The sequence below is a fragment of the Bombus vancouverensis genome, chromosome 12 (genome assembly GCF_051014615.1).
Source record: "Bombus vancouverensis nearcticus chromosome 12, iyBomVanc1_principal, whole genome shotgun sequence".
Taxonomy (NCBI): Eukaryota; Metazoa; Arthropoda; class Insecta; order Hymenoptera; family Apidae; genus Bombus; species Bombus vancouverensis.
Genome location: NC_134922.1, coordinates 7,386,471 through 7,397,147, shown reverse-complemented (window position 1 = coordinate 7,397,147; position 10,677 = coordinate 7,386,471). Strand labels below are relative to the sequence as shown.

The window sequence follows — 10,677 nt, the reverse complement described above, 5'->3', positions numbered from 1 at the left end:
CAACATATGCAAATAAGAACAAATTTCTTAAAAGGTTATATTATCATAAAATAAATGTCTATATAGTATCTTTAATAAAAAATACATACTAGAATTGTTTTTCCGTAACCACCGTCTTTAAATTTCTATAGCATTCAATTCTTATAGTAATGTAGAAAAATAAGAGAATATCCAAAAAATGTTTTACTTGTTACAGTACTGTACAGATTTAGGATTTCAATTTTTGTCTTAGCACGCATGCGTTATTTACAATTTGGTTTCGTTAGGTCAAGTTCGTATGTTTTGTGTTTTCCAACATCGAGTCTGCAGTTTTCGATTTAATTGCGTGTTAATTAAATTATCCGGTAGCCGATTTTTTTTTCTAAATTCGTCGTATACCGTAAGATATTTTTTTATAATTAATTCAACACTTTACTAATATTTTTTGCTGAAATTACCGACTTCCTAAACGTTAGTTTATAAAGACTTAATAGTTGCAATACCGACGTTATGCAAACATTTTCAACTTTCTGAATACAATTTAGCGTATTTATTTAAATAAATTTAGAGAAATCATATGACAAATATATTTTACAAGATTACAATTATACGATCATAATTATTATGATATTTAGTTACAAGATTTAATTAGTAGATTTAATTACAAGATTCAGTTAGTAGATTTAATTACAAGGTTTATATATTGATTTATATATTGATACAATATTAAAATTAGACAATTTCTCATTAGTTCGTTTAATTGTTTATTGCCAATTTGCTATTATTTTATAATTGCAATGTATCATTTGTTTTGAATTAGAAGGTATTTTTTATGTATAAATTTACGCGACCACGTTGCCGCCAATATGGTGATGTTGCTTTGTTGCGGCTTTTGTTTGTAACATTTTTTACTTATCTTTATTGCAAAATACTATATGTGTACGTAAATTCTATATTGATTATATTCTGTGAAATTGATATATCGCTCCTTTTTTTTATTATTATCTTGGTCAAGTATCAGAAGTTTTGGTTTCGGTTCTTATTTAACCTTGAAGTACTATCGGCTGTATAAACTTAAACATGTATATTTGAATTATTTTTCTAAGTTCGTGTTTTGAACTTTTGGGACGACAATATCGTTTTCATAAATTAGAAATGAAACATGTATTCAGAGAAAAGTTGTAGGTTTTTAATAAAAATATTTGTCTCTTATTAATATTAATAATTGAAAAATTAATTTGCTTTTATTTATATTGCATATGTGATATATGTAAAATAAGCGTCTTTTTTATTCATCACAGCATTAATAAAAGATAGACTTTTTTATTACAATGATACAGACTTATTCTTTTTTTTTTTCTAAATAAATTTCTATTTTCTTGTTATAAAGGAGAAAATTAAAAAAAATGTTTAAAGGTTAAATTCAATCATGGGTGATAAGAGTGATAAGGGTGATAAGGGCGATAAGGGCGATAAGGGCGATAAGGGCGATAAGGGCGATAAGGGCAATAAGGGCGATAAGGGTGATGTACAAGAAACAGATCAAGATGAAGGAAGCAAAGATGTTGAAACATTTGTGCCGGAATATAAATTATTTCCAACTGGGGAATGTCCATTTGCAGCTCATGTAGTACTAAACATACCATTCCCAGAAACCCCCAAACCCCCCCAACCCATATATTATGTTAAATCTACGTCTGACAAACTACCAGCCGACGTTGATATTCGAACTCTATCTCCTCTGAAAATGTACTTTGATGAAGATCCCAACTATAGACCTCCATGTAGTTCTCGACCTGAATCTGAATATGAATTTGAGTTACGACATGGATCTCCTGATAGGGATGAGTCTATGAAATCCACTGAGCCAGGACCTGAATCTCAATCTCAATCTCAATCTCAACATCAACCTCAATTTCAACATCAACCTCAACATCCATATCCACCTCAATATCTATCTCAATATCCACCTCTATATCCACCTCAACAACAACCTCAACAACAACCTCAACATCCATATCCACCAAAACAACAACCTCAACATCCATATCCACCAAAACAACAACCTCAACATCCATATCCACCTCAACAACAACCTCAACATCCATATCCACCAAAACAACAACCTCAACATCCATATTCACCTCAACAACAACCTCAACATCCATATCCACCAAAACAACAACCTCAACATCCATATTCACCTCAACAACAACCTCAACATCCATATCCACCAAAACAACAACCTCAACATCCATATTCACCTCAACAACAACCTCAACATCCATATCCACCAAAACAACAACCTCAACATCCATATCCACCAAAACAACAACCTCAACATCCATATCCACCAAAACAACAACCTCAACATCCATATTCACCTCAACAACAGCCTCAACATCCATATCCACCAAAACAACCTCAACATCCATATTCACCAAAACAACAACCTCAACATCCATATTCACCAAAACAACAACCTCAACATCCATATCCACCAAAACAACAACCTCAACATCCATATCCACCAAAACAACAACCTCAACATCCATATCCACCAAAACAACAACCTCAACATCAACCTCAACATCAATCTCAACGTCAACCTCAACCTTCATATCCACCTTCATATCCACCTGCATCTCCAAGTAATGTTCAGCCTGGTACGCCCTCTAATCCTCCGGAGTACATTAGGTTTCCACCAGGGCCACCTATGGAAAGAACAGATTCAGTACCACAAGATCCATCAGTGGTAATTTATGAAATATGAGACTATAAATTTGTTAATCTCAGCATGCTGGGTAAGAGATTACCCATTGTTCCCCTATGCTTTTGGCACATGTTTCATGTCATCCTACTTTGTTTTTGGTAGAAATTACATATTTTTGAAATATTTATAAAATTTTTTGATACTCTCTAGCTTGATGTGAATTAGTTTTGGGTATGGAATTAACTACATTACTTGTTTATGTCGAGATATGTTTATATAATTCACATATTAAATTTTAAATGTAAGGAGATAAGACAGGAACTCAACCTTACAATTGGTTTTTAGTTCCTTGAGAACATATACTTCAATAAATGATATAGTTTCCTTCTTGGTTTCCACAACAACTTTTTATGAAGAAATATTAATTTTTGTGAGTTATTTCTAAGTAGTAAGTATTGTTGATTGGGCATTTATATAATCCATAACAATACCGTTTTCTAGTTCCCTACTTTACTGATCTTTAAAATCAAGTCAAGCGTACGTGTTGAAAGAAAGATGATGCTAATACTTTTAAAGAAAATTCTCAGTGACTTTTAGAATTGTTATTAGACTCAAGATGCTATCCTATAAACAAGAGACAAAGATGCTTCAAGAAGTGTTGATGGTACATGCGGAAGATTCACTCCCATACATATATCTAATGTGAACAGAAAAGCAGTCTTTGTGATTACAAAATAATTACTATTATATTTTCTAAATGTATTGTATTATTTTTATTAGTATATGTTATTGGTGTATATAATATTAGTATATATAGCATATAGTAAGTATAGTAAATTAAGGAGAAACTCACTTCCATTAGAAATGGTTACGATATTCACATTCAGCATGTCAAAACGAGTAGAATGACGTATAATATGTGCAGTAAAGTTCAATTGCATGCTGAAAGTGATATATTGTTAATTTATAATTTGTTTCTCAAGAACTTTTAAAAAATATGTGCATTTTTAAAGAATATATATAGGAAGTATGTGTATATACTGTATACATGTAGTACATGTATACTTCTTAAAAGTACATACAAATGAAATTTGAATTTCATTCGTTTTTTGTGTAGAGCAAGATTTATCCAAAGATAAAAGGTATAGAGAAGATTAGTAGTGTGTATTATTGTTTAGTAAACGTTTTTTGTCATGATGCTATTTTTATATTGCATTCTTTTTTAGACAAATTATCCCAACAATATGACATTTGTTGTATTTTTTGTGTCTCATTTTATTTTTACATTATAATAAAGATCTAAACTGTTATTTTGTTATCAAAGATGTTTTTATCTTATTTTAGGGTATTCCAGAAAGGCCCAAAAAGTTTCAAGAATATTCTCCTGCAAAAATGGAAGGTGCAATTAATAAATTTTCCATGCTGTTTATACATTACTTTCAAATATATTAGAGACGATTTGAAATGTTTACAACCAGAGGTGCATTATCAGACTGCAAATTTTTCAAACCGTCTTTGTATTATTTGATAGTACAGAAAAATATATAGAAAATTTTTTTTTATGAATTTACATACATGATATATTATAGCACCTCCAAGCACTAGTGGAGAAGGTACAGGAGGAAGTCAATTAGGAAGAGGAGCTACGCGAGGCAGACGTGTATTAACCTCAGAATTAGTCACAAGACCAGAACATTTAGTTAGCAAAAAAGGTTAATACATTTAGTACTTTCATATTTATGTGAAAAACATAAAATACATATTATATAAGCATTAAAATTTTCAGGCATATCTGGAACTGAAATAATGATGCAGACGAATTATTTTAAGTTGGTGACAACAACTGATTGGGATTTATACCAATACAAAGTTGAATTTTTTCCAAACGATGAACGAACTGCTATCCGTAAAGGATTGGTCAAATCTCATAAGGATACTTTAGGACCATATGTTTTCGATGGAAATCTTCTATATAGCATTAAACGTATAGAACAAGTAAGATATTTTTCAGTGAATTAAATTATACGTTGTATGCTACATCTTTGATGAGATATGAACAAATGTGTATAACATAAATTTAATTCTAAAGCTGGAGATTTGGTCTAAGCGAGTATCGGATGGAGCCGATATTAAAATTGTTTTGCGCTATGTTGGAGATATGCAGAAGGGCGACTACGGTTATCTTCAATTCTTTAATATAATTATGCGAAGATGCCTAGAACTATTGAAACTCCAGATTGTGGGGCGCGATTACTACGACGCAAATGACAAAGTAAGTAAAGAAATAATTGTTATAATTATTTGATATTTATGTTACATATTTATATTATTACCCACGAATTGTTTAACACAATTATAATTCAAATAGATAGACGTACAGGGTCAAAGAATGGAACTTTGGCCCGGCTATCTTACGTCTATAAGACAACACGAAAACGATATTCTTATGTGTGCTGAGATTACACATAAAGTTATGCGTCAACAAACTGTACTAGATATATTAAACGACTGTTTCCGTAGAAACAATGATAATTATAAGGTAAGAATATTGATTACTAACATATCCTTAATTTAATTATATATTTTTGTTTTATTATATATTTATATCAAACGGTTCATATCTTTAGAAAGAATTTGAAAGCCTAGTTCTTGGTTTAGTCGTACTTACTGATTACAATAACCACACATATCGTATATCGGATATAGATTATAAGGTAGGTCCTGATTCAACATTTCTGCTGAAAAATGGTGATCCGATAACGTATAGAGATTATTACAAAAGTAAATATCGAATTACGATTCGTGAAAAGCGTCAACCACTGCTTGTAACAAGAGCAAGACCAAGAGATCGTCGCTCTGGCAAATGTGAACTAATATATCTTGTTCCTGAATTATGCCGTGCAACAGGTGTTTTTTCCACTTCATTCTGTATTTGTATAATTCATTTTATGTTTTTATCTTACGATAAGTCATTTCTATGCAGGTTTAACCGATAAGATGAGAGAAAATTTCAGTTTAATGCGTTCATTGGCAGATTTTACACGCGTAAGTCCAGATGCACGTATGACCAAATTAATGGAATTCAATAAGAGACTCCTCTCGGAACCGGCAATCAAAACTGAGCTAGATCAATGGAATTTGAAACTTTCTAACCGGTTGCTTGATATACCGGCGCGTGTTTTGGATGCAGAATTAATTTATCTAGGTAATAATTGCTCAGTTACAGCGGGCAGAGGAGGAGATTGGACAAGACAATTACATAGACAATCGTTATTCAATCCAAAGAAATTAAGACTTTGGGCGGTTATCTACGCGCATAAAATAAAGGACGACGTTCAAGTAAGATATCAAAATTTTCTAGAATTATACTTCTTCGTCGCTATTAATTCGTTGCCACAATGTATTTTTATTTTACAGAATTTTGTTCATTTGATTAAAACTGCTGCTTCGGGAATGGGTTCCAGTATAAGTCAACCAAAGTATTACGAAATAACTGATGAACGCTCTAGTGCTTACCCCGACTTTTTGGAAAATATTCTGGGCAGAGTTAAACCAGAGTTAGTCCTCTGTGTTGTACCGAATAATAGAAGCGACCGCTATAGCGCTATTAAGAAAAAGTGTATTGTAGATCGACATACTCCCTCGCAAGTATTCCTTGAAAAGAATCTTACAAACAAGAATGTAAGAACAATAGCTACGAAAGTAGCTATTCAAATGAATTGCAAATTGGGTGGTTCTCCTTGGTCTATTGAGCTGCCAGATATTGATTTGATGGTGGTCGGTTTTGACGTGTGTCACGATACTAGTAACAAAACTCGTGATTATGGTGCGATGGTGGCTTCGTTAGATAAAGGTTTGACACGGTATTATAGCGTGACAAGTGCTCATAATGTAGGCCAAGAACTTTCAAATAAGTTCGCGACAAATCTCGATAGCGCATTGAAGGCTTATAGAAGAACGAATTGTAAATTCCCATCGTTTATTGTGTTTTATCGTGATGGCGTTGGCGAGGGCCAAGTGCCGTACGTAATGGGTCATGAAATAGCACAAATACGAGACAAATTAAAAGCTATACACGCTGAATCGGGTCTATCCGTGAAATTTGCCTTCCTGATAGTGACGAAACGAATTAATACTCGAATCTTTAACGAGAAGAAAAATCCACCCCCGGGTACAGTCATTGATGATGTTGTAACTAATCCGCTAAGATATGACTTTTTCATTGTATCTCAAAACGTGCGACAAGGTACAGTGACACCGTGTGCATATCATGTGGTTGCAGACACCACAGGTTGGTTGCCTGATCAAATGCAAAGATTGACATATAAGTTATGTCATATGTATTATAATTGGTCTGGTACCGTAAGGGTACCTGCACCTTGTCAATATGCTCACAAACTTGCCTTCTTGGTGGCTCAGTTCTTACGTCAGGATCCTAGTCATCACATGGAAGAAATATTGTACTATTTGTAAATTTTTACCAGTATACAGTATTATACCATTCTCTTAATGTACAAACTAAGATACATGAATTACACTATAAGACTTATCGTATACGTAAAGTAACAGTAGAATTATGTTTTTAAAAACTTTCCTATTGTGACAGATTAGTTATTATTTGGTTTTTCGAACGTATCTGAAGGTCCTCAAATGATAATAGTTTATGAAACATTAATATAATATTGTTAAATAATATTTTATCATTATTGCTTATTAAATCTAATTAGTATTAGGTTCACATTGATTTGATTATGAAATGAAAAGATCTGAGAACCTGTTTTGTGTTATATTACGCAGGACACTGAAACATAAAATACAAAAAATAATTACGTTTATAATTTTATTTACTTACGTTGCTTAGGTTATATTTTAAATCTACAGATACAAATAAAAGTTAAATTAGGAATAAAATAACATTGCATATTTCATACATCATCTATGATTAAGATTTGCTAAGAAGTTATATTTTTTTTTTTATATAAATGGAATTATATATTTTTTAAGGATGTATTATCATTTGTCATATAATGTCATATAAGTATTATAATAGTCTTCATGGTATAATTACGTGTCCATGAATTGGATGAGTGAGTAGAAGTTTGAGATAGAATAAGGTCTGTTTCAGTCAGAGCTTTGAACTATATTTTTGTCTTGATTCAGTGTAATTAAGAAAACTTATAATACCAATTAACACGGTGCTTTGTATTGTGAAGGCTACAATATACATAATGGTATTATGTAAAGCTATTTTTATACAAAAAATAAAGAAGGTGCATTTTCTGTTTCTATATTAATTCTGTTACTATTGCAGTAGTGTTCTTATATCTGATCATTTCTTGAAAAAAATATTTTTATAGAAAATTTTTAGCATCTTTTCTATTTTACAGATATGTAATATGTTTAGTTTCTTCAAATTTCGCGGTGACCAATTAATAATAAAATAGAATTTCGATTAGTTAGCATGGCGGTACTGCGATACGAAAATATCACTGTAAAAATAACTAGACTAGAATGTGTCTAAATGTGTTATTAAGTTGCCTAACCTGTTTTATCGTAAATTGTTCTCAGGTTCACTGTAACGTAAGAGGTACTGTGAGGTACTTTTATGTCAGAGTTTTTCTTCAGGCAAAAGTGTTATATAAATAAACAAAAGTTATATAAATAATTCGTTTTATTTTTGTCCTGAAAACACATTAGAAATCAAGATATTCGGTAATACTGTCATTTTAAATATAATGTAAAAACAACACCTCAAAATACTTTGTAAAATAGTACATTTAATATAAGTTTTTATTCTGTAGAACAATGGGAGAACGTAAGGGAACAAATTTATACTATCCACCTGATTACGATCCCCGTGTTGGTGGTCTTAACAAATTTCTTGGTACTCACGCACTACGTGAAAGAGCACGTAAATTACACATGGGCATTCTTATTGTCAGATTTGAAATGCCATATAATATATGGTGTGATGGTTGTGGCAATCATGTAGGAATGGGTGTTCGTTACAATGCAGAGAAAAAAAAAATTGGAATGTATTACAGTACACCATTGTATCAATTTCGCATGAAATGTCATCTCTGTGACAATCATTTTGAAATAAAGACTGATCCAGCAGTGAGTATCATTGTCTTTGTGTCATCTTTGCTAGATTGTTTATCACATTTGGTTACTTGGATTTAAAAAAAATATCTTTTTGCACAGAATTTAGATTATGTAATTGTGAGTGGTGCAAAACGCCAAGAAAATCGCTGGGATCCTAAAGAAAATGAACAGGTGGTACCAGAAACAAAAGAAGTATCTTGCAGACTATATGATGATGCTATGTACAAGTTGGAACATGGTATAGAAGATAAGAAAATAGCAAAATCAAAAGATTCTTCCTTGGAAAATGCAATAGCATTAAATAATGCTACATGGAAGGATGATTACTCTTCAAATTGTGCATTACGCTCCGCATTTAGAGTATGTTTATGTATATAATTATTTATATAGCCAGTCTTATATTATAAATATTTTGAGAATTGATTGCTGATAAGTATTTTATATTGTAGACACGAAAAAACGAGTTACAGAAGAAACAAAGTTTGGATCAAGTGTTGCTTAAAAAAAGTGGATTGAATATTGACTTAGTTAATGAACACGAAGATGATATAAGGTTAGCCAAATTACTGATGCATAAAAGAGGTAATGATTTAGAGTATATATAAAAAATATGTTTTTGTAGCATGTTTTTGTAACATAGTATTTAGTATTTGTTTTCTTTGTTTCAGATACAAAAAAGAATGGGCACAACCCCTTGAAACGATTGATTACTATTGTAAGGTCTAGAGATAAACTAAAACATTCGTCACATTCTGTATTAAGCAATAACACTAAAAATCAAACAGATCAAACACATAAACTTCCTAAGCTTACTCAACAAGAACCTTCGAGTTCGAAAACAACTACTAATACGTTAAGTATATCGTTAGTCACTTATGATAGTTCTGATACAGATAATGATTCATAACACAGATATTTGTAATAAAAATACGTATATATGTAACAAATATAATTTATAATGTTATTTAGTATATACAATATTTATAGTATTTATAAAAATATTTATAAAAATGGAATAAAAATGAGACATTAACAAGTAACACAAAGACAAATTTATTATCATCATATTTTTATTAACATTAGTAATATTGAAAAAATTTGCATATTCCGGTTTCATTCGTTTTATTTTTGCATGAATGGATGACATTCATTTATACATCAATAAGAGGTTGTTCTACAGCTGCAGTTGTTGAGGATGTCAATTTTTTTTTCACTACATGGATCTTTTTGTTTGAGAGACAAATAATATAACAATGATCTGGATATGTTATTGATATTTTATCAAAAGTCTCGTTATTAGGAAATGCTTTGGGATCAATTTTATTGGTTAGCGTGATTAATCCTATAACAATGTTTGCAAATCTCTCATCATTTTCCAATTCACCTCCAGACTAAAATAAAGTATACAATGTTCAGATTTTATAGATAATTAATTGACAATTGTGTAGCAATTTCTATATAATTAATGAGCAAGAGAATATTACCGTTAATACAGCTCCATCCTCTGTCAAAATTAGATGCCCAATTTGATCTGGTATACGTTCCAGTGAAAGCATATTTTTTCCTGAATTCAAATATTAACTTAATCTTTAATATTAAATTTACAGATGGAACTGTTTTATTCGTTCTTTTTCTATAAACATTCAATTTCTAACCTATTTATATTATTATGTCTTAACGGTCTCAAAGTATTAACTGTACCATGAAATCATTTATATTTAACAAGTTACCAAAAAAAAAAACAAAAAATGAAATATATCGATCAAAATTTTTAGGCAATTTTACAAAACTATGAAGTCAATGAGCTGTCAAAGATATCAACCTGTGTATTTTTTATTTGCTATATCTCTGCTGATTCTTCTCTGTCGGTAATGCAGAAT

The 10,677-nt window shown here is 31.0% G+C and overlaps 3 protein-coding genes across 4 annotated transcripts; 2 read left to right on the top strand and 1 right to left on the bottom strand.

Annotated features, from left to right (window-relative positions):
• Positions 1 to 943: 943 nt before the first annotated feature.
• aub (aubergine) lies at positions 944 to 7,986 on the top strand. The gene is made up of 9 exons (XM_076622977.1): positions 944 to 2,734; positions 4,037 to 4,091; positions 4,282 to 4,404; positions 4,479 to 4,687; positions 4,782 to 4,964; positions 5,061 to 5,231; positions 5,320 to 5,599; positions 5,676 to 6,031; positions 6,110 to 7,986. Exons 1-9 carry the CDS (start codon positions 1,409 to 1,411, stop codon positions 7,163 to 7,165), a joined length of 3,759 nt encoding a protein of 1,252 aa, XP_076479092.1. The 5' UTR covers positions 944 to 1,408; the 3' UTR covers positions 7,166 to 7,986.
• Positions 7,987 to 8,125: 139 nt separating this feature from the next.
• Positions 8,126 to 9,840, top strand: LOC117155295 (coiled-coil domain-containing protein 130 homolog). The gene is made up of 5 exons (XM_033331142.2): positions 8,126 to 8,404; positions 8,494 to 8,809; positions 8,897 to 9,157; positions 9,247 to 9,379; positions 9,466 to 9,840. The coding sequence occupies exons 2-5, from the start codon at positions 8,498 to 8,500 to the stop codon at positions 9,702 to 9,704; spliced, it is 945 nt and encodes a 314-aa protein (XP_033187033.1). The 5' UTR covers positions 8,126 to 8,404; positions 8,494 to 8,497; the 3' UTR covers positions 9,705 to 9,840.
• On the bottom strand, positions 9,835 to 10,677 carry Lamtor4 (Late endosomal/lysosomal adaptor, MAPK and MTOR activator 4). Of its 2 annotated transcripts, none has more exons than XM_033331143.2 (3): positions 10,620 to 10,677; positions 10,282 to 10,361; positions 9,835 to 10,188 (listed from the first exon to the last, which is right to left on the bottom strand). In XM_033331143.2, the coding sequence occupies exons 2-3, from the start codon at positions 10,351 to 10,353 to the stop codon at positions 9,949 to 9,951; spliced, it is 312 nt and encodes a 103-aa protein (XP_033187034.1). In that variant the 5' UTR covers positions 10,354 to 10,361; positions 10,620 to 10,677; the 3' UTR covers positions 9,835 to 9,948. The 2 variants fall into 2 exon arrangements, with proteins under 2 accessions (XP_033187034.1, XP_033187035.1); XM_033331144.2 differs by lacking the exon at positions 10,620 to 10,677 and adding an exon at positions 10,453 to 10,613.